This window comes from Capsella rubella, unplaced genomic scaffold (assembly GCF_000375325.1).
Source record: "Capsella rubella cultivar Monte Gargano unplaced genomic scaffold, Caprub1_0 scaffold_8, whole genome shotgun sequence".
NCBI classification, from domain to species: Eukaryota; Viridiplantae; Streptophyta; class Magnoliopsida; order Brassicales; family Brassicaceae; genus Capsella; species Capsella rubella.
Genome location: NW_006238916.1, coordinates 11,292,867 through 11,320,200, shown reverse-complemented (window position 1 = coordinate 11,320,200; position 27,334 = coordinate 11,292,867). Strand labels below are relative to the sequence as shown.

Genomic DNA, 27,334 nt, shown 5'->3' with positions numbered 1-27,334 from the left:
AAAAAAGCACTTGACATGTCCAAGTGTAACCATATTAGAACCATCTTCACCACTATTGAGAATGACCCACAGATTTTCTTATGTTGCATGCATTAACTATTAATTTAATTAGCTTCATTGATAACCCAACCCAAATTATTATTTTTTTGTTTTGATTTTTTGGTCTTAGGTCTTCAATTTTCTTCATTTTTTTTTGCTAAATATATATATTTTCTTATCTCCTCCTATATATTATGAAAAACTGTTTTTATTTAGCACTCTACGGTCATATTCTACACAAAGATCTTGATTTTCAATGCAAAGAGAATGCTAGACGGAAACGACCAAATGCTTCAGGTAAGCATTTTAGCTTTAAAATATATAGAGACATACAAATTATAAAATTAAGCTATGAAATTATAAATGGGATTGCAAATCTGCATAGTGATAGATGTTGTTTGGAGTACATTGATCTAATGACGTATTAGCATATCACTTGTTCTGCTTTGTTACTGTCCTCTGGACTGTAGAAACTCCATCAACAAACTTTGTCCGGAAAAGAACATTGGCGTTGTTGAACATTCCTTCTTTCAGCGAGACCACGATAAACTGTTAAGAAATTTGAGACCAAAATTGGATTAAGTAAAACACACATAAGATTATATTAGTAAAGCTTGCAAAAAGAGATTTAGACCTGCGAGTGAGGGAAATGAGCCTTTATCATTCGTCCTATGTTCTGTGTGTGACTGAGATCAAGAGCTGCATCCACCTGAATAGATCAAAATCGTGAGTATTTATCTCTTACTGATTGTTGGTATTGAAAACCAGTGTTCCACATCAGAAATATGAACAAATCCTTTAGATCTTCTATGGTAATTTGAAATATCTATTGGGAACTGAGAAATCTGAAATTGTAAAGGAGATATGTACCTCATCTAATATATAAAGAGGAGCCGGTTTGAAGAGAAGCAATGCCAATATTAGTGATAGCGCAAGAAGTGATCTTTGCCCTCCACTGAGTTCTGATAAAGACTGCTTCCAAACTTTCCCAAAGGCAACACGCACCTCAAGACCATCAAGGAAGCTACCGCCTTCAGGAGGTTCTAGTTTTGCCATGGTGCCAGGTAACAGAGTTGAAAAGATTGAACCAAAATCCCTAAAAACGAAGGTTTTGACAAAGGTTAATATCATATTTTCCTTTCAGACATGGAGGAACGAGATCATGATCCTAAGAGCAAAGATAAACTCATTGTTGGAGAAAAGAAAGATACTCACTGGTTAACTTTAACCCACGTAACTTTCAGGGTTTCTTTTTTCTTCTCATCAAGCTCCTCAATCACTTTCGTGATTTTTGATTTGTCATTCTAAGAAAAAACCAAAGAAAATTGCATTAGTGATGGCACACGAAGCTATTGAAATACATTGGAAAGGCCCTCTGCCCTCTGTAACTGACCTCGATAGTATTTTTCTTCGATATCAGAGCATTGTATTCATCTTCTGCTTTCTCAAACATAGCCATAACCTTCTTGTTCACTCTTTTTTCCAAGCTTCATGAGGGAAATAAATAACCAAGAAAAGAAGAAGAATGCATGTTATCTTAATATTGCACTCCAAGAATGTAAAGACAATATAGGTTGCACAAAGATAAATGTTAATCCTCATACACATACCCTGATTGATCTGCCTGGAGCTTTTCAAGTTTTTCTCTGGCTACATACGGATCACAAGATTCAAAATCATAATCAGTCCCTCCTTTTCCAAAAAGTTGCTTTTCAGATGCTATCCATGTATGCTTTTCAACAAGTTTGTCTACCTTCACGGAACAATCCTTGTGATCCGTCTCCATTCTTACAACCTATACACAAATTGGAAGAGACAGTTGTCACGAAAAGTACATTCCTTGACATGCACAAATTTCAGAAAGTACTCAATTTCTCCAATTTTATATCACAATCAAGTTACAAGAAAGTCTTAATTCTTTATATCCAGTTCCAGTTCACTCACCATCCCAAACAGATGTATGTTACCCATTAAAACGTTTGAACTTTGATGCAATTACTGAACTTTCAAAATTTTAAAGAAACCCAAGGCGGAAACTCTTAATAGGCAAGACTAGTCAATACGACAGATAACATTTTCATACAGAGTGCAAGAGCAACAAAATCAGACTGGTGGTAAGAAAGAAACAAGCATGGCTGCTTTGCAAAATCTAGAAACAGCAAAAGACAGGAACAGAATGTACCTCATTTTCCAATTTCTTTCTCTCAAGCTTCATGTCACTAAGCTTTTGCAGACACTTTTCCTGGTCAGTGACAAAACCACTTATCTGGCTATCACATTCCTTCATCTTTGCATGTATCAACTTGAGCTCAGCAAGAGACTCGTCATGAATCTTCTGTAAGGCATCAACCTGCAGAGGAATCATTTATTAATATGACATATTTCTTCCTTTTCAACAACTTTCACCAAGAGTGGAAAAAAATACAGTCACCTTGGCTCTCTGCCCGTCTACTTCCGAAGTCAGAGTGCTAATTTGGGTTTTCAGTGAAGCTAACTGGCTCTCCAAGGACGACTGTTCTTGCAGCATTGCTTCTTCCTCCATCACAAGCTTCTCCTTTTCATTTTCATGACTCTATGAGCATGACGAACCAGAGAAAATGTTTCAGTGAATTCAAAAATGGCAATGTTTCCATGATAATACTGGATAAGCCAGGACAATAAAAATAAAACGGATTCATGAAGTTTAACGACGTGTGAATAATTGACCAAAACATCTAGAATACCTTTAAATCTTTGGAAGCAGCCTGCATTTGAGATTTGATGGTCTTAATAGTTTTTTCCAAGCCCTTGAGTCTTCCTTCTCTGTTTTTATCATGGTCTTTGATGGAATTCTCTAGTTTGGAAACAGCATCAACACAATTTTTGTAAGCAAGTTCCTTTGCTTTGATTTGGGATCTCGCTTCTTCAAGCTCTTCTTCAAGTTTTTTTACTGCTTCACCAAGCTGTATATACGACAAGTGAGGGAAAGTATAAACCCATGTGCTTCAAGTACCAAAGAAAAACCCAACGAAACTAACAATTTAGCTTAAAAGATATAGATAGAAGATGGAGATATAAACCTTGTGATGCTCATTCTGTTCAGCCCTCTTCAAAAAAAGGGATAAATCATACGTTTTTAGCTCCAACTGTGCATTAACATCTGTAAATTTCTTTTGAAGAGGCTGAAGCTCTCTGATCTGTGATGTCAAAATAAACCAGCAGTTTACGTTTAAAATACTAAAAGCACTTTATTACTCTGTGGCATGACGAGCCTAAAGAGAGCAAATAGACCATTACTACGTTACTGCCTTATCAGTTTCTTAGTAATTTCGAAATATGGCTAGCATCTGTTAAGTTCCAAAGTATAGACTTATAGCTTACGAATAGCTTAAGGAGGTTTACCTGCGCTTCAATGTCAGCCAACCTTTTTTGGTGTCCTTGTAAATTTGATTCAGCTTCTGCCAGCTCATGAAGTTGTCTGAGGAGATCACCTCCACCCCTAAGGCAAAGGAATAAATATGACCAAAAAACTTTTATTTTTAAGTTTTAGGCATTTCTGAATCATATGGGTAAAAAATCAAGGACATGACTCTAACTAGAAATTTAAGCATTCAAAAAAGAAGACATACTTGCGACTCCCACCAGTAAGAAGACCACTTGGCTGGAAAATATCACCTTCAAGTGTGACACTTGGAGTCCGAATATCCCGATTGAAAGCAACCTGCAAAAGAAGCAATGCGGGGAACATCAAAGGCTGAATTCTAGAGGCAAAATCAATAAATTTAATATCAGGAAGACATTGGGAATAAAATCATGGTAGATGTACCCAAAAAATTGAGAAAACTTTATAGATTATCAGATGCGATCCATCAAGAGTTACTAAAAAGAAGCTTAGACAGTGAAAGAAATGTGCATACCACATATTCTACGTATAGTCATATATAAGTTGACATCATCTTACAAGAAAAAATGGCTTAACGCTGCCCACAAATAATTAATACTAAATGCTTGGGAAATACTTACTTCCTTTGCTGCATCAGTAGTTTTGCATACAAAAGTGGAGCCAAAAACGTACTCCATAGCATTCTGCAAAAGACATAATTCACAAGAATATGAATTTAAACTCGAAGATCCAACACTTAAAACATGCATGAGATAAATATAATCAACGATAGAGGATTATGTATTCTTGATAACTTGAAAAATAGAAGATCACTACAATATGCAGGTGGGTACCTTTAATTCATCACTATAACCGACTAAGGAAAGTGCCAGTTCAGCATTATCTTTTCCTACCTGAAATATAATATAAAATTAGCAAAGAAAATGACCAAAAGAAAAAAAAGAGATTAATTTGAAAGTACCAAACAATATAACCACATACCAATCTAGCAGTTGCTTGCTGCACTCTAGGCTGAACAACGTAGGATTGGATTTTGTTGAGAGGTATAATTGTAACTCTTCTCCTGAGAGCACCGTTCTGAAGGAGCTGTTTTCCAGTATCTTCTGAGTCTACAACAACATTATACAACTTTCCACCAGCAGTAACCTGAAAATAAGAAGCAATAACTTCAGGCAATTGGAATCCAACAATGAGTACTGTGAAATGATCAGATATATAGTCTACCTCCAACGCTGTCATTGAGGACCTATCTTTTACTTTTATTAGTTTTGCGACCACACCCTTCACCTTGGATCGGTCAAAGTTCCTCACAGGATCGCGGTATGTAAACTGAACATTTGCTAATTGAGCTGATAACCCACGCACTTTATCTTCCAGCCTTTGTACAACTTCAAGTTCGGCTCCGCGGTCCTATACAGTTATTTTAGTCATAGAAGTATACTTAAGTAGAAGTAGACCAAATCAACAAAATGACCATGCTAACCTTTTCCAAAGCTTCCATTTGACCCTCATTATAAGGAATAGATTCAAGAGTCTTTTTTACACGTTCCACATCATTTTTCCTAGCTCCAAGTTCATTCTCCACTTCAACGGCTTCTTCACGTTTGGACATTAATTGAGACTTTCTCTCATTTAGCTCCTTTTCACAGTGTTCTATTTTGGTTTTCAGCTGTTTCAATTCTGTTCCAGCTGTCCCAACAGCAATCTTTGCATCCCGTAGTTGATCTTCTAAACATTTCTCTTCATCTCCACTACTCTTACCAGCTAGTACGCCCTAATAATCAAGGGACATAAACCCGATTAACATAAGAAAAGTAGGTATTATTTGGCACGGAATAGAGCTACATTTTTTAGTGGTACTACCTGGTGTTCCCTTTCAGACTCTTCCAATGTGGTGGAGAGTTCCTGGACTCTTTGTTTTAGATCTGCCGCTCCTTCCTCAGACTTCTTCACAGCAGCAGCTCTCTCTTTCACGGATTTCTTTAAATCTTCAATATTGTGAAGCATCTGTCAAAACCAAGTAGGAAGTTATATACACCCGAAATAGAGGAGAATCTATAACATTTCTGGCAACAGAAAACAATTTTGTCCAGTCTCTAACCTTTTCAGCATTCTCTTTTTCTCCCAAAAGGGTGTCCTCCTTGTTATTAAGTTTAGATGACTCGCGTGTCATTTCTTGAGACAGTGAATCCACTTTTTCTGACAGAGTTTTTACTTCTCCCCCCATGCTGGCTTCCTTTGCCCGAGTCAGAACTTTTATTTGTTTCTCAATTTCCTGTATTTCTCCCTGTGTCTTTTCTGTTTCCTCGTCGATCTTAGTGAGTTTGGTCTTCATTTCTCCAACACCGAGAACTGCATTGTCTCTAATCTTCTCTGCTTGAACATATTCAAAGGCGATACAGAATCTCCTTAGCCGATCTAGTTCTGCGTTACCATTAGCCCACTGCATGTATTGTGATTTTTCTTTCCTCAACTTCTCCAGAGCCGGCAATATTTCATGATCAAGGAGCTTATTAATCTCATCAACCTTGGTTTGCTTTTTTTCAAGAGTTTTAAGTGCAGCTTCTTTCTTGTTTTCATACATTCTTGTTCCAGCAGCTTCTTCAAGCATGGATAAGATCTCCGGAGGTTTCATATTTAAGACTTTGGTGATACGCCCTTGCATAATGAGAAAGTGTGGATTGTTGACATTAAGCTGCACCGAGTGGAAGAGATTCTGAACTTGACTTGGTTGTGCAAGCTTCCCATTTATCAAATACTTGTTCCGACCACCAACTACAATCTTTAACACCAAAAGATACAAAAGGAAATGGTCACAGTGAGCAAAAGAGCCATTTCATCATAACCTTTATAGCATAATTTAAGAAGCTAAACTCAAAATCCCTAGCTTTATTCTTATCCGTCACAAATTTTGCTATCTCGATCCCAATCTGTAATCCTAACAAAAAAACAGACATAGTTTTCGGCAAAGAGATTCAAAATTCCAAATCAAAGTCTCAAATTTTGACAAACCCATTAATCGATAACTCAACGCATCAGTAATTGTAAAGGGAGAGCTGCTGAAACGATAAGTAGAAGGAAAGAGAAACAAAGAACCCACCTGTCTAGTGACAGTAATCTCGGGATGTTCCTCATAGCCGAGAGGGCTCCTGTTTCTCTCGGAATTGTCAAATGTAACCGACACAGTCGCTTTGGTAATCCCAGCTTGTCCTTGCTTATAAACGAGCTCCTGCAGGTTAGCAGCTCGAACCTGCTGGAGATTAGTGATACCCAGAACGAAACAGATGGAATCGAGGATGTTGGATTTGCCCGACCCATTCAGACCCGTTATCGCGTTGAAATGTGGATCGAAACCAGACACCACCGTCCTCGTCGCATAAGATTTGAAACCCTCCAAGCATATCTCTTTTATATGCATCTTCCTTCTTCTTCCCCCAGATTCCCACTTACAGAACAGCAAATTAAAACCCTAGAGAGAAAGCGAGTACAGTAGCTAAATCGGAAACCCAGAAAGCGGATTACGAAATTGGAATCTAAAGTCGAAGGTTCATGCAATTGAAAGCGTCGCAAGAGAAGCCGAAGACGAATCTGAAGTCAAATTTTGCTTTTTTGTGTTTGGGTAGAAGATAATTTACTAGTCGATTTAGGATTTTGAAATCGAGGGCATTTGGATTAGGGAACGAAGGGAGCGGGAAACTGAAATATGGAAGCAGTTCCGAAACCTTCCAGACCATTCAGAAGGTCATCAATAGTCTTCTTTACAGACCAAAACACCCACAAAATACAATGGTTCATTCCTAGTTTGATAATAATAAGATTAATGCATGCCTTTATACTTGTTAATACAGCAGAGATATCATGTTGGACATGGAGCTGATCCATACAACTGACGATATCGTCGAGGGAGCAAAACTAATAAGTGCCGACGTGGAGAGAAACTCTTCAAGTTTAGCCTGATGAGTTGACCAATTCCTCTACCACATAATAATAGGGCCACGTAATTTTGCACAGTTACACAACACGTACGTGTAAATTTCACATAAACCGTCGCCACACCCACTACGAGAAGTTGTTTTATTTAAAAACCTTTCGAATAATGGGAGAAAAGCAAAATGGTTAAGAAAAGGATGAAGAAGACAACGCCGGCAAAAACAAACACAACCTTGGAGAAGAAACTCGAAGAACTTGAGCTTTTGTTAGAAGAAATCGGTTCTGGCAATGGTGATCCTAACGCATACCGGGAATTCGAACTCCGGTTTCTTTTCACGCATAAGCTTTTAATGGCGGAGATGTCGTCGGTTAAGGAAGGTGAAGAAGAAGGAGAAGAGATGCTGAAACTTCGTTGCATGGCCAAGAAGTTAACCGGACTTAAAGAGGCTGTCAAGCAATTGACTGGTCAAATCAACGAACCGGACATGCAGAGTTTGGAGAGTGGTCGTGGTGGTGGTGTTGTCAATGTTGATGATGATGAGACCGGTTTGGTTCGCTCGTTGGTTGAATCGTTACATGAAGAACATCAAGATCCATCACTAGAGGAGAAGTTTGCGAGGATAAAAACCGAGAGGATGAAGAAAAAGCGGTTTAGGGGTTTGGTTAGTTTTGGTATAGTTGGTTTCGTTGCGAGTATGGTAAGTTTCTATGGATATCTTCGTGATCAGATGAACGAGGGAACCATGTTCCTCACTCCCACTTAATTTTCGTAACCATGGTCCATTGATTATGATGGGCATAGTTAGATAAATCAACAATGATTACTATGTAATTTTCAGTAGATTTGGGCTTTCTATAGGATGATTTTGGTTTTTTGTATGTTTCGAGTCTCTTTGGCACTTTATGTTACACAGTGAGAAACTCGAATTCAAAAAATAACGTAAGATTGTTTGGTGTGGCTCACGTGGGGGAGGAACAAGGACCCACGTGCCATCTTTTACCAGGTTGTAATCCCACCGAAAGATTCTCTTGTCGACGTTAATAGTTCACACGTTTCAGTGTCAATTTCGTCTTTTTTTCTCTTAACACACGGTTATCGTCATCTATTCATCTAACCGGATTGGTTTAGCCATAGCAAATCCAATTTATACGTCGAATAAAGAATGTTCCGAACCAAATTATCACGCAATTAATGAAATTAAATCTTTACTAGTAGTCAATTAAATTGCTAAATATAGTAAGGTTAGCTGTAAAATGGCATGGAAATGACCAAACCGGAATTACCAATTCGTAAATGTCAAATTCACCCTAAAGCCTAAAGACCCACAGTTTCTGACCGGTCTTAGCTTCTTTTGTCAATCTCATCGTTAAACTCAAGGACTTGTCTTCTTCCTCTTCTCCTTTCTTAAAACTTTAATGAAATTGTCAAAAGAAATTAAAAGCTTCATATATTCGTAAGTCCATCATCATCATCATTCATCAGTACCAATCCAAAAGAGCCTTTATTATTACACTGTCAAAGCTTATTTTTAACTCGTGAGCTGATTCGCTGAGTTCCACAAACTCCCGCAGACACTTAAACAAAAACCATGAGTTGGTTCCATAGACTCGATCTCATCGACCCGTACACGTGTTCTCCACTCCTCCTCCGAGAAACCTCCATTGTTGAACCTTCATCATTGTTTTTAGGGTTCCCTTCCTTCATCGACGACGATGTTGAAGATCTGTTCGGCTTTTCATCACCTAGTCCACTCGATCTGTTCGAACCCGTGACGGATCTGGTTCAGATTGAGAAATCTGGGTCGTCTTGCAAGTACAAGGTGATACGTCGGAGGCTGGAGCCGGAGTATCCTCTCAAGTATCTTTGTGACCGTGTTTCTGATTTGGAATCCAAGTTTGATAGACTTGTTGGTCCTAAGAGCCGTGATTGTGATAGGAAGTATACATTGACGAAAGAGATCAAGGGGAGTGGTGAGAGGAAGTATAAATGGGAAGCGGAGGTTCAAGGACCGCCGGGGAGGAAGTACAAGGTGGAAGCAGAGATGGAGGGGGAGACGGAGACCAAGTACAAGTGGGAAGCTGAGATTGAAGGCCCGGGAGAGAGGAAGTACAAATGGACGACTGAGATCAAAGGAGGGAAGAAGGATGAGGAAGGCTTAAAGCTAGTTGCTTTGAAGAAGGAGAAGGCTAAGGCGAAAGCGAAAGCTATTGCTGCTGCTGCTGAAGCGGAGGAGATGAAGAAGAAGACGAAGAAGAAGAAAAGTTACAACTGGACGACGGAGGTGAAGAGTGAGAGAGAGAATGGAGAGGTTTCGCATACTTACATCATCAAGGCTTCTACTGGAAGCGAGAAAAAGAAACATGAGGACAAGGAGAAGAAGGAGAAGAAGAGCAAGAAGAAGGAGAAAACTCGTGTTGTAGCGATTGAGGAGGAGGAAGAAGTAGAAGATGAGTCGCAAGAACATGGAGCTATCGTTCTCAGGAAGGTAAACTGAGTATATTTTTTTACTCTGTTTCAGTCATTGTCATGAAGTTGGTTGAGACCAGTTGTTTAATTTTGATAGCGATAGGCATGATCTTGAACTGATGTTGTGTTTGGTGTCTTCAAAAGTTATGTGTTTGAGTGGTGGTAATAATGTTAGCGAAACAGAGTTTCATTTGTAGACTTAGTGAATTAATCCTTTGGATGTCATCTGTACCAGAAGTTTGGCCTACTCACTATGTTGTTTCTGTGTTGTTATAAAGGCGTTTGCCAGGAGAAATGGAGCTGTTAGGACTAAGAAGGGGAAGAATAAGGAAATGCCACCTGACTATGCGGCTGTGATGATCCAGAGGGCCTTCAAAGCTTATTTGGTTCGTCGTTCAAAATCATTGCGTACTCTTCGTGATCTAGCTATTGCAAAGACTAAACTGAAGGAGCTGAGAGCTTCATTCCACAACTTCAGTTACCGTCGCCTGATTGCTCATGATGCAGAGGAGCGCCAGAAATTCTCAGAAAAGATCATTGTACTTCTCCTCACTGTTGATGCCATAGAGGTATGTCATAGTCTCAGTCTGGTTAATTGCACTCTTAAAAACATGCTCTCCAATGGGATAAGTTTGGAGACCTTACCGTATGTCTTTGGTTTTGCAAATCATATAACATTGGGTTAAGCTAGAAAGGTTTTAACTTTAAGGCATTAAGTGTTCAGAATCAAACTTGTGTGTTTTTGGTATCAGGGAGTTGATGTAATGGTTCGAGGAGCAAAGAGATCCATGGTGGATGAGCTCGAAGCAATGTTGGATGTGGTAGATCCGCAACCACAGGGGAAATCATTGTCGATGAGAAGAAGGACATTCGATATGCCAGACAGTTTGATCCGCAAAGAAATCGCAGACGGAGTGACTCAGATCGTCCAGATGCTTGAAACAGAAGAAGAATGATGGAACTGTGTGTGCTTGTGACTTGGGGGCTGTTTTTGTTGTGTTTGTGTCTGGGAATAATTAATTAGCCTCTTTAGTTTGCTTACTGTTCTGAATGTTTCTAATTATGCAGACAAAATAAGAATAAGAGAGTGGCTTAGATAAGAGAGTAGTGTCTCTTATCAGTGTCATTTCTCAAATCTTGTCTCTTGTGTCTTCTTAGTGTGTTTGTCTTTATCAGGATATGTTATTCCTTTGTGTTCCCAAACTGGTAGACTCTCTTTTGCCAAATTGCTTATGAGTTAGTTATGCTTATGTCTACTGTTTACCAGGTAATATTTTTTTTTCTCAAGGTAATATAGTTGAATAGAAAGTTACAAACTTTATATTTATAGATGGGATCATATAAACTATAAAGTTACAACATAATAAATAAACAATTTTCGTATAAAATAATAATCAGTAATCGTTAAGACATGTATATGTATGATATGTAAGCAATAACCATGAGCCTCAATTAATTATATATAGGCGTGTGGATTTTACACACACGTTTTGAGGATTGATCTTACGTTTGTGTATTTTGAGCCCAAGAGTAGAAGGAACATGGAGAAGAAGAGGAAGAGGCATTGCCGTTTATAGAAACCATTGTTGCTTGCTCTTCAGAGAGATGATGAAATGTTTCATTCGAAGAGTTATCTGATGGATCTTTGTTTACTTCTTCCTCTTCTTGGCTCATGATTAGCTGAGAAGCAACAAACTTGTCAAGCGTTTGCCAATCCATCACTTGATCATTATGATCATCATTGACTAGTAATCCTGATTGATGATGACCACCAGTACTCGTGTTCATCATGATCATATGATCATCATCATTGGACATGACATGGCCATCGTCTCGTTGCATGATTGTAGTTGGGTTTGCGTTAATAGTGCTTAGTACAACACCATAAGGGTCTTGATCATTCTGATGTAGTGATGATAAAGACGATGATGATGAGCCTTGAAACATTCTTGGACTCTCTAGATCAGGAAGGTGATAGTAATTACCATTAGCAACATCCATTTGCTGTGTGAACCAGTTAGATTCTTGGCCTGCGGATGATCCCATCATTGTTCTTGGATTGTTGTAATTCATTGTGGTTAGTTTCTTCTTGAAAGCGCGACAAACCACCCATCCTTCCTCATGAGGTGGTCCATTTTCATCGGTCTCAAGACGGTATTCGTGCATTATCCAGTCCGATTTCTGACCATTCGGGGCCCTGCCTTTGTAAAACACAAGAGTCTTCCTCATCCCAACAAGCTCTTGCTTAGAGTATATGGCCTTGTCTCTACCGGTTGCTTTCCAAAATCCAGAGCCCGTTGCTCTATTGGTTCGTGTCCCGGTTGGATATTTCTTGTCCTTGTGGCTAAAGAAATACCATTCCCTCTCTTCTCCCGTCCCTCGTCCACATAACTCTGTATACCCCAATAAAACAACATTTTAAGGATAACATTAGTACCAATTGACTTTGAATTAGATATAATGTTTCAAATAATAAAATCAAAATGGAATGTTGCAATGCGCATATATACATACCTTGGATGTCCCATGGCTCGATCTTGTAGAGATCAACATCTTTGATAACATCAACTTGCATTCCAGGGTATGCAACTTTGTTCTTGAGATAATAGTCAACAAGTTCTTCATCGGTCGGATGGAATCGATAACCGGGAGGTATGTGCGAGAGACTCTCCATTTTATTTGATTTTTTTTTTTTCTGCAATGTGGCAATTTGTAACACATACTTTAGCATCGGTACATAGAAAGATCATATGCATGGAACTAATGTGAAATTAAAAATTCAAGTATGCCTTTTGTAGAAAAAGATGTAAGAAGTAATTATGACTAAAGTATATTTAATTTGATCCATTTTCATTACGAAAAAAGTTACGTTTGATACTTTCATTACTCATAATATCTCCATTGAACCAAATTACTCATAAAATGATTTAAAAAATATAATTACTTTGTTGACAAGAACAAAAATAATTACTTATATTGCATGGTGTTAAAGTACTAATTAACTTTCCACAGTCGTTAAGTGAACTTATTATTACTTATACTCCCCATATTTTAATCTTCCCCTTCGTCCATTATATGCAATGAAAAAAAGTTATTTAAAAAAGAAATAGAATGAACAACATATAGTTTCCGATAAAAAATATATGTAATCTTATGAAAACTAATAACTTATGGTCATGTCGTGAACGAAAGTGATAATAAGTGTAATTATATATGCGATTTCGTAACAACATATCGAAGATCAAAATTGATAAATTTACGTTAATACTTCTATATACTGAAAGAAACTTACTTGAATCTTCTTCTTATATATGCAAGCTTTATAAGAATGTTCGAAAGTTTTCTCTAACTTCTCTTGGTTCCTCGTAGATGTAGAGAAAGAGACAAAAAAAAAAGCGTTTTGTCTTGTTTATGGTTGAGATCACTAAAAGACTTGGAGTATGTATTCCGATTATGGCGGATTCTCTAGGCTTATATATACACAGCATATATATAGGCACACAAATGTAAACAGAGACAAAAAGCTCTCGTGATGCAAAAGGAAATGTGCTTTTTTAATTTTTTAATTTTGGTTTTTTTGGGTTTAATACTCTTTTTATTAAGAGAAGATTCTATTTGGATTTTGGGGGTCTTTAATTATAACTAAGCTATCACTGTCTTTTTTTCTCTCTCTCTACCTGAAGTGTTGCATAAGTTTTCACTTTCTACACTGTGTGTGATAGAGAAGTAATGTGATCTTTTAGAACTATCTCTCTACCAACCATTGAATGAGACGTTTTTTCAATTAAACTAACTTCCCTTTAGTTATAATATATTTGAACACATTAATTCAGCGTTTGATCAGTTTAGTTGGTGCAATTGCTCACGTTTTGCGGTTTGGTGTTCATATAACGTTAAAAGGATTATAAAGTTTTGCAAGTTAGAAAATTATTTAAAACCAAATTATACATATCAAGATTATTATACATCTCTTGGTTAACATATTTATTTATACATACAATAGAGATCGATTTTATTAGACCTAAGATAGATAACGAAATGGAGTGCTACAACTCAAGAATTTAAAACACCTGCGTTTCTTCTCCCGGGTTGTTGTTGTTACTCGAAGTCTTAAATTATATCATCTACACTTAGATTAAACTAAACAATCCCTACTTTTTATAATTGACCGTACGTGATCGTCAACTAGCAATATATATAATATCCGATGATTTTGTGTTATATATTTTTATTAGATTCGTTTGGTGATCACTGATACGCATGTTCTTTTTGAAACATTTAAGAAAACAATATGTTTCTTTAGTATGACACTAGTTGATCTAGTAGCCACAGAAAAGGTTCAGAAATGCCAACAATTATATAACAGCTTTTAAACTTAACCAATCAACAAGTATAATAAATCCCCAAAAAAAAAAAAAACAGATTAAACTCTACAAGTTGATAGGTAATTTTTCCAAGAATCGTGTATTTATGCAGATTTAATTTGTTTTAGAATTGTAAGGTCTGAACCCATTGGATCTTACTTTACGTAAAGTTTGATTGTGTTTTTGTTTTAAAAATGATTATATAATATTAAATCCAACTATATAAGAAAAGTTGTAGATTGCAAAATTAGACCACACATATTCATAGAAAAGTCTCATATGATATATAGAACAAAGATAAGACAATTTTCTTTAAAAGTTTTATTATGATGATTGCTTATAAAATTAAAGTATTTAAAATGACCAGTTAATTATACACAGTTTAAAATAAAGACAGTTGAAGAAGTCTCTTTCTAGTGTCTGTAATCAAGATATTAACGAGTACTACAGAGAAAAAAAGTAATTAATCGCCAAAAGTAATCTAAAGAATATGTATCACTATGATATATTTTTCACTACTTGATACGAATTATATTTTTCTTAAATAGACGATTTTTTTTCTCTTGTAAAACAAAGAAGTGAAAGTGAAGAACCTTTCTATTATAAATTTTTTTTGAGAGAAGTGAACTTACATCAGAGAAGAAACATACAGTAAAATATATATATTTTGTTTGTATGAAAAACAGTAATAAAAAAATAACGTGGCGTGAGATGAGTGGTTACGTAATGACACAGGGAACATCATCGCCGGGGGGAAAAAGCTCCCTTATCTCTCGGCCTTCGGTGCTTGCCCCCACTCCTTCATTCCTTTTCGTCCCCACCACACTTCTTCTTCTTCATTCTTCTTCTTTAAACTTGCATCCAAATTCTCCATTTTTATTCATATTTTTTTACATTTACGTACCATTTAAGTATAGGACTCGACCTAGACATTTATCATAAAATTTCAAGATAACATACGTTTTCATGTTTTCTTTAAGATAGGCTTATTATAGTAGTTTGAAATATGCATTTTTACAAAAATCATGAAGATATATATGAGAATAAACTTTTTCATGAATAAAAAGTTTATACAACCACTTTGAAAATTTGTTGTCACTTGAAGTTGGAGAAACATATTTGATATTTACTTCTTGAGGTAATCAATTTTTTTTTTTTATGACTGATTAAAATTCTCTATACTCATAGTCTCATACCACATGCATGGTCCACATTGGCATTTTTTTCAACAAAAACTTGATCCGTAAGTTCAATCGAAATAATTTTTGTTATTTCCCTCGTTTTCTTTAATTTGTGTTTCTTCACTCGATTAATTGTTTGTGGTCACTGATCAAATTCACATGAATATGTAACACATTAGTTATTGATATCATTTGATGAGGATCGATTTGTGGGTTTTTGTCTAACTATAGTTTTATAAGCTATTTTGTTAAAAAATCATGCATGTTCAAATTTTTAGGCTATATTAGTAAATTTCATCCTGAAAAAAAGCAAAGATCAGAGAAATTAGAGATCATTAGATTATGTAGTAGTAATACATAATGACCTAATGCTAGACCTTATTTTATGTTTTTGACGGCAGAGTGTGTCTCTTTACTTTCCTTTTCCCTTATTCAGTCTCTGATATTGCTATCAATATAAAAAATTAAAAAAAAAAAAAAAAAAAAAGAGGTGGTTCTTAAGGAGTACGCTTCTATCTCCAATTTCTCCACTTGGAAACACTATGATGATACCTGCAATTTTCTATATCATTTTAGTATATAGTCTATATAAAGATATATATATATATATATATATATTGCACGCATCTATTTTTGTGAGTAATATGTACGTACCATAAAGAGATGGATATAGTGTTATATAATAATTAATATCATCATCTACATGTTATGTAATATAATGAAGAGAGTTTTGAGGATGCCACTTTAAGTTTTCAAAAAACCAAAATTTCTTCATTGGATGGTATATATGACCGACAAAGCGACTGTGTTGAGTACATCGATAGGTCTTAGGAAACACTGAGAGAGTGACAGTTAATCCAAACCAATCATACCACACGTCTTCTTTGTATTAACCACCAAGAGCAACCGGTTAAGTTGGTTTGATTTAATCCTAACCGGTAAAAGGTAACTCCAGTTCTCTTCTTCCTTCATCTTGTGGTTGAAGCCGCTATAAGTTTGGTCCCACTAGAAACTATATGATTGGGGTCGTGAGCCCCGGCGTGGTCCTCCTAGCCACTGTCAAGTCAGCCATTGCCAACGAACCACCGTTCTTTCCGGTCTAATGAGTGGGCCTTCCGAGGGCCCGTTATCATTCTGTGGGGTCGAAAAGTAATGGGGGATACACGTGAAGCTCGTGCGTCGAGTGTGTGTATTAATTCACCTTATATACAGTACTTCTATATAATTGTTACACCAATCCATGTTCCATTGGACTATACATATATATCTCACTCACCCGAGTATGTACTTAGAATGCAGCAATCAAGAACGAGAAGATTGGTTATATTAATAACTATCTTGTTTGATCTTGATGAAGTCGTATAAACGCACGCGTATGAGAAGACATGCAATAAGAGTGGGACTGAAATTGTTTTTCACTTAGATTGTAGTGTAAAACTAGTTGGAAGTTTATTAGTCGCTATAGTTACATTCTTCGAAAAAACAACCAAAAGATGATGATCTGTAAATCTCAATAATGTTTTCTTCAAAAATGATTGGTTCATTGTGGAGTTACGAAGATGATTCCTCCACCCAAGATGTATTCATGGTCATATAAGCCTATAAGGGTATGACGACCAAGCAACTATTACAAATCATAGGGAACATTATAATCATTTATATGGAAAACGTACGATTTGTTTCTTTACAATTTAGTTTTGTCTTATTAAAGCAATTTATTTATAATTTTAAAAAATTAGATCTTCAAGTATGTTAGATTAGGAATGATTGACCTTTTATTCTAGTGTATTTGATTATCTTTTTCTTTTGTTTTTTTTTTTTTGTAATGCAATGTTGTTGGCATGATATTACTTATTGATTTTTTTCTTCAAAAATCATATTATTGACATGCATAAATAGCATAATTACAAAGGAAACAATTGCAGCATTTTTGTAACGGAGATATATGTTCTTCTTTTATTTGTGAGCTCCAAACCAATCAAAGCTTCTGTCTTTAAGTACAAGAGAGTTGAAGCCAAAAAAAAAAAAATAATAATAAGAATAAAACTCACCCGTGCACAAGAGTCTTAACTAATATAATTATTTTTGAAAAATAAGCTCAAGTGTAAATAATTACAGAAAATAATAATCATGCCTTTTTAGTGCTTAATATATTTGCACTTTGTGGATACGTTTCCTCCACAAATTGTCAACGTTCCCACCTAATGCTAAATTATTAGGGAAAAATCCTTCATTTTTTAATTATAATTGTCTTATTTAATATTGTTTTAATGTCACCTCATATGGTTAATAATAATGATAATTATAGATATTAATCATATGACTACGAAATTAGAACAAATAAAGCACGAACATGATTGTATTTCATTTTCCATATGTCATTTTATATGCGATCGATGCTATTAGGTATCTTTTTATTTTATTAGTGTCGCAGTGTTATAACTTGAGTTCATACATATTTGGTGATGTATTGCGTAAATGGTAGATGATATTAACGTTTTTTGAAACCCAAAAAAAAGGAATTTTTGAAAAATGAAAATATATTATAGTTGGGCTTATTAAAATGTCATTGGCTGGGCTTAGTTTTATGAACAGTTAATCATCGGTTTGGTTTGCGCCAGCGAAATTCTGGTTTAGATTAATAAATCTGATTCGACCAAATTTACCGGTTCAGACTCGTAAACCAAACACAAGACAAAAGACGAGAATTGGACAGAGACGGACGACGACGAGGGTTTTAGCTATAGTGAGGATTTTGTTTCAAAACCCGCGCGTTGCCACTCATCGTCGTTCCACTTCTACTTCAACCAACACTTTAATTTGTCGGCGTTAACTCTTCTTCAAAATCTTTACTCTTCTTTAGTATCTGTTTGTAAAGTACGATGCTTTTTGTCGATTCTGCAAATGGGGAAATCGTGAAATCGAAGAACCTGGAGAGGCTTTCAATTGAGAAGCCCTGAGATTTGGGGTTTAGATGATGTTAAAGGCGAAGACTTTATGTTATCGTTTAGTGAAATCCAGAAAGGCTACCACTTGTGCTCTTCCCTCTGAACCAGCTCCCTCCACTTCCGTAGCCGCCTTCTCCGCCGCTTCTGGTGACCACCGGTCTCGATGTTTGTCTTTGATAGTCAAACTTGGTCGGAGAGGTCTTGTAGACTCTGCTCGGGAAGTGGTTCGCCGTGTTATTGATGGCTGTTCTTCTATTTCAGAGGCGGCTTTAGTTACTGATTTCGCAGCCAACAATGGAATAGAACTCGATTCGTGTTGCTGCGGCGCATTGATAAGGAAGCTTACGGAGATGGGTCAGCCTGGTTTAGCTGAAACTTTCTATAATCAACGTGTAATTGGAAACGGTATTGTTCCTGATTCGTGGGTTTTAGATTCAATGGTTTTTTGTTTGGTTAAGTTGCGGAGATTCGATGAAGCTAGAGCACATTTAGATAGCATTATAGCTTCTGGTTATGTTCCTAGTAGAGACGCCTCTAGCTTAGTAATTGATGAGTTGTGTAATCAAGATCGATTTGTCGAGGCGTTTCATTGCTTTGAACAAGTGAAAGAGAGAGGCAGTGGTTTATGGCTTTGGTGTTGTAAGAGATTGTTTAAGGGGTTGTGCGATAATGGACACTTGGATGAAGCAATTGGGATGTTAGACACTCTGTGTGAGCTGACGAGAATGCCTCTGCCATTTAATCTATATAAATCTCTCTTTTACGGTTTTTGTAGAAGAGGATGTGCTTCTGAAGCAGAGGCTCTGTTTGATCATATGGAAGCTGATGGTTACTTTGTGGATAAGGTCATGTACACTTTTTTGATGAAAGAATATTGCAGGGATAACAATATGACAATGGCAATGCGGCTTTACTTGCGGATGGTTGAGAAAAGTTGTGAGCTTGATCCTTGTATTTTCAACACTTTGATTCATGGGTTCATGAAGTTGGGTATGCTGGATAAAGGGAGGGTACTGTTTAGTCAAATGATAAAAAAGGGTGTGCAGACGAATGTTTTCACATACCATATAATGATTGGTAGCTACTGCAAGGAAGGAGATGTTGATTATGCTTTGAAGCTTTTTGAGAACAACCAGGGCGTCGAAGATTTATCCCGAAACGTGCATTGTTATACAAATCTTATATTCGGGTTTTACAAAAAGGGCGGATTGGATAAAGCTGTTGACTTGTTGATGAGGATGTTAGACAATGGGATTGTCCCGGACCATATTACTTACTTTGTTCTCTTGAAGATGCTCCCAAAGTGCCACGAGCTTAAGTATGCGATGGTTATCTTACAAGCAATTTTCGATAACGGATGTGGGATTGATCCACCAGTTATTAATGATCGTGGAAATATTGAGGTAAAGGTTGAGTCTTTGCTTGAGGAGATTTCTAGAAAAGATGTGAATCTTGCTGCTGTGGGACTTGCTGTTGTCACGACTGCATTGTGTTCTCAAAGAAAATTTACCGCTGCTTTATCTCGTATCGAAAAAATGGTCAATCTGGGGTGCACACCCTTGCCCTTTTCATACAATTCAGTGATCAAATGTCTATTTCAGGAAGGTGTCATCGAGGATTTCGGGTCTTTAGTCAATCTTATCCAAGAATTGGACTTTGTCCCGGATCTTGATACGTATTTGATAGTGGTGAATGAGTTATGCAAGAATAATGACAGAGATGGTGCATTTGCTGTTATAGATGTAATGGAAGCGCTTGGATTGAGACCTAATGTCGCTATTTACAGCTCAATTATTAGTTCTCTTGGCAAACAGGGAAGAGTTGTTGAAGCAGAAGAGACGTTTGCCAAGATGCTTGAGTCTGGGATTCAACCTGATGAGATTGCTTACATGATTATGATCAATGCTTATGCGAGAAACGCAAGAATTAATGAAGCAAATGAGTTAGTTGAAGAAGTCGTCAAACATTTCGTTCGGCCTAGCTCTTTTACTTACACAGTATTGATCAGCGGGTTTGTGAAGATGGGTATGATGGAGAAAGGATGTCAGTATCTCGATAAGATGCTTGAAGACGGTTTATCTCCAAACGTGGTGCTGTATACTTCACTCATCGGTCATTTCCTCAAGAAGGGAGATCTGAAGTTTTCTTTTACATTGTTCGGTTTAATGGGAGAAAACGAGATTAAACATGATCATGTAGCGTACATCACACTGCTCAGCGGTTTATGGAGAGCTATGGCACGAAAGAAAAAGAGGCATGTTATTGTTGAGCCAGGAAAAGAAAAGCTTCTTAGACGTCTTCTTCACATAAGGCCTATAGAAGCGATCTCCTCTTCCTTGTGCAACTACGGATCAACAAGCTTTGCAATGGAAGTGATTGGGAGAGTGAAAAAGTCTATAATCCCCAACTTATACCTCCACAACGCCATTATAACAGGATATTGCGCAGCAGGAAGGCAGGACGAAGCTTATAAGCATCTCGAATCAATGCAAAAGGAAGGCATTGTTCCAAATCAGGTAACTTACACAATTCTGATGAAATCTCATATCGAGGCAGGGGAGATGGAGTCAGCTATAGATTTGTTTGAGGAGTCAGATTGCGAGCCGGATCAAGTTATGTACAGTACTCTGCTTAAGGGTCTCTGTGAAAGTAACAGACCAGTTGATGCTTTGGCTCTGATGTTAGAAATGCAGAAGCAAGGGATCCATCCAAATAAATACTCTTATGAAAAGCTGCTTCAGTGTCTCTGTTACTCTAGGTTGACTATGGAAGCTGTTAAGGTGGTTAAAGACATGGCTGCTCTTTATTACTGGCCTCGTTCGATAAACCACACTTGGTTGATTTATATTTTGTGTGAAGAGAAGAAGTTGAGAGAGGCTCGTGCTTTGTTTGCTATAATGGTTCAATCTGGAAGATCTTTATTGAATTGTACTAAACCGGGATTATTAAGAATGCTTAACCATAATCAACAACTTTAGTTTTTTTTTTCTTTTACAATATATTGTAAATTTCTTGTAAATGTCATGTAGAATACTGAATTTACATTTATCCTTTTTTACTTATATATATATATATATATATATACATATAAATGTAAACCTGAAAAAAAAAACAGTATTGAGATTTGAGCGTGAAGTGAATAAGATTAGATTCCATGTGTAAAATCTAACAACTGTAAGCTGTTTTGTCTGCCATTACTCAACAAAAGTGGTAGAAAAAGACAGCTTTTCTTCTTCACGTGAGTTATCCTTTCTAAATTTCTCACATCGCCTAAATATTTTTATTTTAAAAAATAATAATTAAGGTGAATAGAATGTAAAGTATAAAGAATTTTAATGGGAGATATATGTATATATATATATATATATTGAATTGGTTTATAAATTGGAAGATATGTAAAGAAAAAAATTGTACAATTATTGGAAGGTTTTAACTTTTAAAGTGAGAAAATGAAAGATCCATGCATAATTATTGTACAGGAGAAAAATAAAATAAAAGTTTTGTTGGAAAATCTTTTTAAAATTATAAAACACTCTATTTGTTACATATTGATTCTGGAATCTTAAAGACGAAGACATACATTACAATTACATTATCATTATACACACAAAATCATCAGAAAAATCAACTTAAAATTATTAATACATCTCTCTTTAGCCATGAATAGAAGCAAAATGATTAATCAAAGCCAAGGCATTACTCGTTAAATGAGCAATAACCAGAATCCTCCCTCTCACCAAAACCTTAGCCTTCCCGTTCATGTCATCTCCTTCGAATCCCTCCGTACATGTGTTCTCATCCGTCAAAGCAGCACTTACCCATGTCTGTATATCGCTCATGTAGACCTCATAGTTCGAGTTACTTAGCCGACACATCTCACCAATCGATTTCCTAAGCTCATCTAACGTGTCACCTAGCTCCTCGACGCAGTCTCTCATGGCCGCGACTTCTCTCGGCTTGAGCCGAGTATTCGAGAGACGTACCATCATTGCTGAAGTGGCTTTGGCTGAGGCTAGTGTGATGTTGAGAGCCGCGTGTGCCATGAGCTTGGGGCTTGTTTGGATGAGACTGGCTTGAGTTGCAAGTGATGTGAAACAGAGTCTTGGGTAGGTTGTGAAAGTGCACGATGATTTTACGAACTCGGTGTTTGTTGTTATTGTATGGACCGATTTGAGCATGGTTATGATTATGAGAAGAGATGTGAACAAGTGATGATGATTGAATCTATAAGATTCACCCATTTTTTTAATGTATAGTACTAGCTTTTTTTGTTTTTGTTTAAAGTGTATAGTATGAGCTTTAGTGAGGATGATGATATGTTTTGTAGTATATATTGTCATGTAATTGGGGTTTATATAGAGATTTTTTTTTTCTTTTTCTATAAACTTAACAATCAGATTTAATAGGCAAGTGGCAATGGGATTTGCGTAATGAAGATATTTCACACAAAAAAAAATGGGAAAAAAATCGAGAAAATATCTAACATGTGAAAGCAACACGGAGGAGACACTGGTTGCCGTAGGGTAAGGAATTTATAGTTTTAAGACAAACATAATCATTTGCTTAATTAGGCATTAACTACATTTAGAATGATCTATTTGGTTGGCTAATACACAATTCTAGTAGGCAACTTTTTTGGTCTCTTTCATATGCGAATGGGGAGAGTCGGCTACTTGGGGTCCCAATTCGTCTAACAGTTGCTTTGCTTGTGATACCGACAAACAACAGTGATTAATTGATTGTGATCAATAACAATTACTCTTATTAATTAGTACATTAAAATTGAATGACTGCTGTCTCATGCATATCCATATGGATATTTTCATGTTTACAATGTTTTTTTTCCCCATGTTTACAATGTTAACTATAACTGAAATATGTTTTTTACAACTTGTAGTAGCAAATATAATACATTACATGCTATATTCTTTCTCTTCTTTTTGTGTTAGAAAATGTTGTATTTTGATATGTATTTTTTTTATTATTAAACTCATTATCACTTAAATTTATAAACTGAAAGTTTAAAAGATGTCGACCATAGAAACCGAAGCCAAAAACATATAAGGTTCTTATCGAGTTATCGTCCTTGTAATCAATGCAGCTGCATGTGGGCTACGGTCATCTTCAAGATTTCCAATTTGGCACAAATCATTGCGTCTGCTCCCAAAATTCCATATTTATCAAACCCTTTATAAAAAACAAAAACATCCATATTTATCGTAATCTTGATATAAAATACAAACGTACACGACGATGTGAAGTGTCAAGTTGTGTCTTGTGAAAGGAAATTAAGTTGAGCATATCTCATTTTTCTTGTTAGTTTGCTCATTTTTAGTGGTTCAAGAACAGAAGAAGGATCAAACACGCTAATAACCGTTAATGTAAAGATGTCACACTCTTAGTCTTAATCTTTTTTTTTTTTTTTTTTTTTCTTAGTCTTAATCTTAAAGAGTGAGACTTGTAGATTGTGTGTCATTATTAGTGTATCTTGGCTGTTGGCTATTGCTGAAAAAGAGATAGTTAAAACTGCCAATACTGCTGAGAGAACAGATAGTAAAATGGCCTTTAGAGGTCCAAAAGCTGGTTTTGAAGAGAGGTAGCTCGACTGTATCCACCAAAATATGATAGACGAGAGAGGCTGCCGAACGTGTATGTAATGTTTTTACTATACATACGATTGGTAGAGAATTCAAAGGGATAACAAGAACTCATAGAAGCCGTCACAAAAACAAAAGAAAAATCAATGGATAACCCCCAAGCTAATTACTAAGATATATGCTGAAGCACACTGCTTTTGAAAAAAGTTGTTAATAAGACATCCCACGTGGTTGAAAAAGTTGAAACAATGAATACTTTGCATATATCTTACATCAAAATATCAAATTGGTTCACTTCTTCCTTTTAAGCAAGAAAATAAAATTTTGATTTCAAAACAGCAATAATGTCCTTTTCTATTATTTAATACAGGATATCTAGATTTTTTCCGTCAAATTGTCTGAGCAATCTTGGGGATGACCACATTTTTTGGCAAATTATTTCCTGCAAACTCGTCACATGACCCAAACAACCACATGGTCCAGACACTATACACTTTTAGTGAATTTTACATTTTTCAGTTCTAAAGCCGAGAGACCACCATGATTCAAATAATACTGTTTTGTTGTAACCGTTTTCAAATACTTGTGTAGAAAACTCATCACTGATATGATACCTACTACTGTACTACAGCATATCTTCACTTTTTTCTTCTATATTTGAATTAAAGGCTGATGTAAAACATTAAAATGTGTGCCAACTTTCCAAAGTATTAGTAATTAATTTAGCCTTTTTATAAGGGAGAAAAAAACGACTTTTTATAGCTCAAAATACGCACACGAATACTATTATTATAAACCACATACAAAACAAAAAGAAACTAACTAAAATCGAAAAACATATATCACATAAAACGCGTAACAAGCAGCCAAGCAACACATTACATTATCTCTATTTTACATTACAAAACATAGTTCTAAATTAGTAGGTTTTAGCAAAAGCATTAATCAAGGACAAGGCGTTGCTGGTTTCGTGGCCCACGTTGACGATTCTAGCCCGAACCGAGTTCTTGATCCGACCATCCATAACCCGACCGGAGAACCCATCGGAGCAAGTGTTCTCGTCGGTGAGAGCGGCACTAGTCCAAGTCTGAGCATTACTCATGTGGTAGGCAAACTGTTCTTGACCTTTGGCACTCCCACACAGCTTCAGTTCTTGGACAGACTTGGTCAAACGGTCAATGGTGTCGTTGATCTCCTCGACACAATCATGGATGGCTTCGATCTCGCGCTTCTTAAGTCCCTTCATACGTGTGATACGCGAGACGAAGAGCTTCGTGGATTGAGCTCTGCTCAATGTCACGGCTAGTGCGGTCTCGGCTAAGCGTTTAGGGCTTGTTTGGATGTTGTTTGCGTAGACGGAGAGGGACTGGACGCATAAGGCTGGGTATGTTGTGGTTTTGCAAGAGGATTCGATGAAGCTTATGGCCTTGTTGGAAGCTCTGACGGGTGAGGCTGCGGTGAGCTCCAGCGAGAAGAGGCATGAGATTGTGAGGATTAGGAAGAGATATTGTTTGGCCATTGGTGATTCTTTTGGTAAAGAGAGAGAGAGAGAGAGTGTGTGGGTACAAGTTTTAATTTAATGTTGGAGGAGATAAATGAGAGTGTGTGGAGATGAAAGAGTTGGAGTTAAGTATTTATAGTGGGTACAATTTGTTTTAAGTTGAGGGTTTTTATCTTTTATGCTACTATTGGGGTAACACGCCGTGGAATGTTGTAAATTTTCACTTTACCCTATATGTGTTCTTTACACACGGTGGAAAAATATGTTGAAAATCTGTGGAAACGGGAAAAGGGAAAATAGTGGATTAGAGGTCGGCCAACATAAGATTAACAGTGGATTAGACTTTTACAACCTAGTGATATGTTCAATTAGTTAAATCTAATTTGAATGCGTTCACATACACCGGAGAAACTAAAATAGAATCTGAACGATACTAAAACAATGCTATATATTTCTATATATTTTTTTCCTCTTTATTACAAAAGCCTTATTTCAATATACATACACTTGCCGGATATATATATATATTTGTTTGCTCATATAAAAAGATCAGGAAAGGGTCCACAGTCCACACTCAACGTCGGTCCAGATCATATCGTGAAGTATCAATATTGCCCCCCCCCCCCCCCAATATTATATGTAACTATTAAAACATATAATCGGATACGAGTAAAGAGATAAGCGTTTGTCGTTTTATCGAATCAAGAAGGAAAAAGAAATTTGCACCAATCAAGGCGTAAATATAATATATGGAATTTATTAGATTTTGTCAAATGTATCGTTGTCATATTCACAACATCATATATGGCCATTAAATAACTCTTCCAATCAAATTGCAAAATGTTTTATAAATCCTCAAATAAATCTTTTTAGGCAGTAAAGTAAAATTAGTTTATAAATAGGAAAAAGTGAAAAATGTATATATGGATTACGAACAAGTAAAGTACAGGTACATTAGATATTAGAAATTGGAAAGAAGTGGCTTATATAAGTCTACCGACATGACCGGACTGTTGTGTTGTTTCCACTGCGGTACGGATCCTTTCAGATTTCAGAGTACATAGTTTGGCCTCTGTGGTTTTTATATACACTATTTTTTTTTTTTTTTAATCTTTTTTTGTTTTCTACTAAAATATAAAAGAAAAAAATTGAAAAGCTTAATTATTGTTTGGGTGGGTCCTTTGCTGTGTCGTGTATAGAAATTAAAGCTCTGATCCAATAAGAAGTTGAGTAAAATAATTGATGAAATTGAAAAAAGAATCCCACAAAAAAAAAAAAGGGATAATAATTTAAAATAAAATGCAAGCAAACTCATCAAATAAGAATCGGCATGTGAACGTGATCCATAAATTAACTGGGTGGGTCAAAAGCACCGTCGCGTACCTTCTTCTCCGCGTAAGGCCATAATCAAAAGAGTCACCTCTTTCCTTTTTATAATATCTAAGTATGTTGATGTATTGTCAAAAATATGGTGCAGATATGATTGGAGTGTGTGGACTACTAGATCAGCTTGTTGGAAACAAAAGCAGTGGAAAAACATTTCAATGGAAATTCAAACAAAAAGAGTAATTTCCAATTGAATAAAAGTCTTACTTGTTGAAAAAGGTATTCAAAAAAGTTGGTTTCGTAAATAACGCTAGGAAAGCTAGCGTGGATAGCATGGTCAATTTTAGAAAGAAAAAAAAAACATGCCTCAGAAATATGAGAATTTTCTTTTTTAGTGTTTATGTTAATGAACTTGTATAATCTTCATGAACAGAGTCGGTCTATTAATAAAATATATAAGCAAAGAGCGCAAATGCCATTTTCACATTTCTCAAACCCTAGGAATATATTTGATAATGAATAATTTTTTGGAAACGGGCACGCTTGTAACAAACCTGAAGATAATCCAAAACTAGAAAAGAGTTTTACCAAAACCCAAT

General features: G+C 36.2%; 7 protein-coding genes across 7 annotated transcripts; 3 read left to right on the top strand and 4 right to left on the bottom strand.

Moving 5' to 3' along the window:
* Positions 1-310: 310 nt before the first annotated feature.
* LOC17875056 (structural maintenance of chromosomes protein 2-1) lies at positions 311-7,215 on the bottom strand. The gene is made up of 20 exons (XM_006279844.2): positions 6,522-7,215; positions 5,523-6,203; positions 5,285-5,428; positions 4,905-5,195; positions 4,646-4,831; positions 4,403-4,567; positions 4,255-4,314; positions 4,042-4,104; positions 3,648-3,739; positions 3,421-3,517; positions 3,099-3,215; positions 2,763-2,981; positions 2,471-2,611; positions 2,222-2,389; positions 1,650-1,834; positions 1,433-1,526; positions 1,255-1,343; positions 910-1,135; positions 674-748; positions 311-588 (listed from the first exon to the last, which is right to left on the bottom strand). Exons 1-20 carry the CDS (start codon positions 6,837-6,839, stop codon positions 472-474), a joined length of 3,528 nt encoding a protein of 1,175 aa, XP_006279906.1. The 5' UTR covers positions 6,840-7,215; the 3' UTR covers positions 311-471.
* A 202-nt stretch (positions 7,216-7,417) lies between these two features.
* On the top strand, positions 7,418-8,232 carry LOC17876515. The gene has a single exon (XM_023788997.1). It carries the CDS (start codon positions 7,534-7,536, stop codon positions 8,113-8,115), a length of 582 nt encoding a protein of 193 aa, XP_023644765.1. The 5' UTR covers positions 7,418-7,533; the 3' UTR covers positions 8,116-8,232.
* A 578-nt stretch (positions 8,233-8,810) lies between these two features.
* On the top strand, positions 8,811-11,074 carry LOC17875059 (BAG family molecular chaperone regulator 7). The gene is made up of 3 exons (XM_006280365.2): positions 8,811-9,837; positions 10,097-10,387; positions 10,571-11,074. Exons 1-3 carry the CDS (start codon positions 8,941-8,943, stop codon positions 10,772-10,774), a joined length of 1,392 nt encoding a protein of 463 aa, XP_006280427.1. The 5' UTR covers positions 8,811-8,940; the 3' UTR covers positions 10,775-11,074.
* Positions 11,075-11,201: 127 nt separating this feature from the next.
* On the bottom strand, positions 11,202-12,501 carry LOC17877287 (NAC domain-containing protein 101). Its single transcript, XM_006280666.2, has 2 exons — positions 12,333-12,501; positions 11,202-12,211 (listed from the first exon to the last, which is right to left on the bottom strand). The coding sequence occupies exons 1-2, from the start codon at positions 12,490-12,492 to the stop codon at positions 11,322-11,324; spliced, it is 1,050 nt and encodes a 349-aa protein (XP_006280728.1). The 5' UTR covers positions 12,493-12,501; the 3' UTR covers positions 11,202-11,321.
* A 5,664-nt stretch (positions 12,502-18,165) lies between these two features.
* LOC17875779 (pentatricopeptide repeat-containing protein At5g62370) lies at positions 18,166-21,297 on the top strand. Its single transcript, XM_006282303.2, has one exon. It carries the CDS (start codon positions 18,338-18,340, stop codon positions 21,287-21,289), a length of 2,952 nt encoding a protein of 983 aa, XP_006282365.1. The 5' UTR covers positions 18,166-18,337; the 3' UTR covers positions 21,290-21,297.
* A 517-nt stretch (positions 21,298-21,814) lies between these two features.
* Positions 21,815-22,653, bottom strand: LOC17876153 (21 kDa protein). The gene has a single exon (XM_006280986.2). It carries the CDS (start codon positions 22,649-22,651, stop codon positions 21,965-21,967), a length of 687 nt encoding a protein of 228 aa, XP_006281048.1. The 5' UTR covers positions 22,652-22,653; the 3' UTR covers positions 21,815-21,964.
* Positions 22,654-24,661: 2,008 nt separating this feature from the next.
* LOC17876208 (pectinesterase inhibitor 11) lies at positions 24,662-25,531 on the bottom strand. The gene has a single exon (XM_006281072.2). The coding sequence runs from the start codon at positions 25,425-25,427 to the stop codon at positions 24,828-24,830; it is 600 nt and encodes a 199-aa protein (XP_006281134.1). The 5' UTR covers positions 25,428-25,531; the 3' UTR covers positions 24,662-24,827.
* Between the last annotated feature and the right edge of the window lie 1,803 nt (positions 25,532-27,334).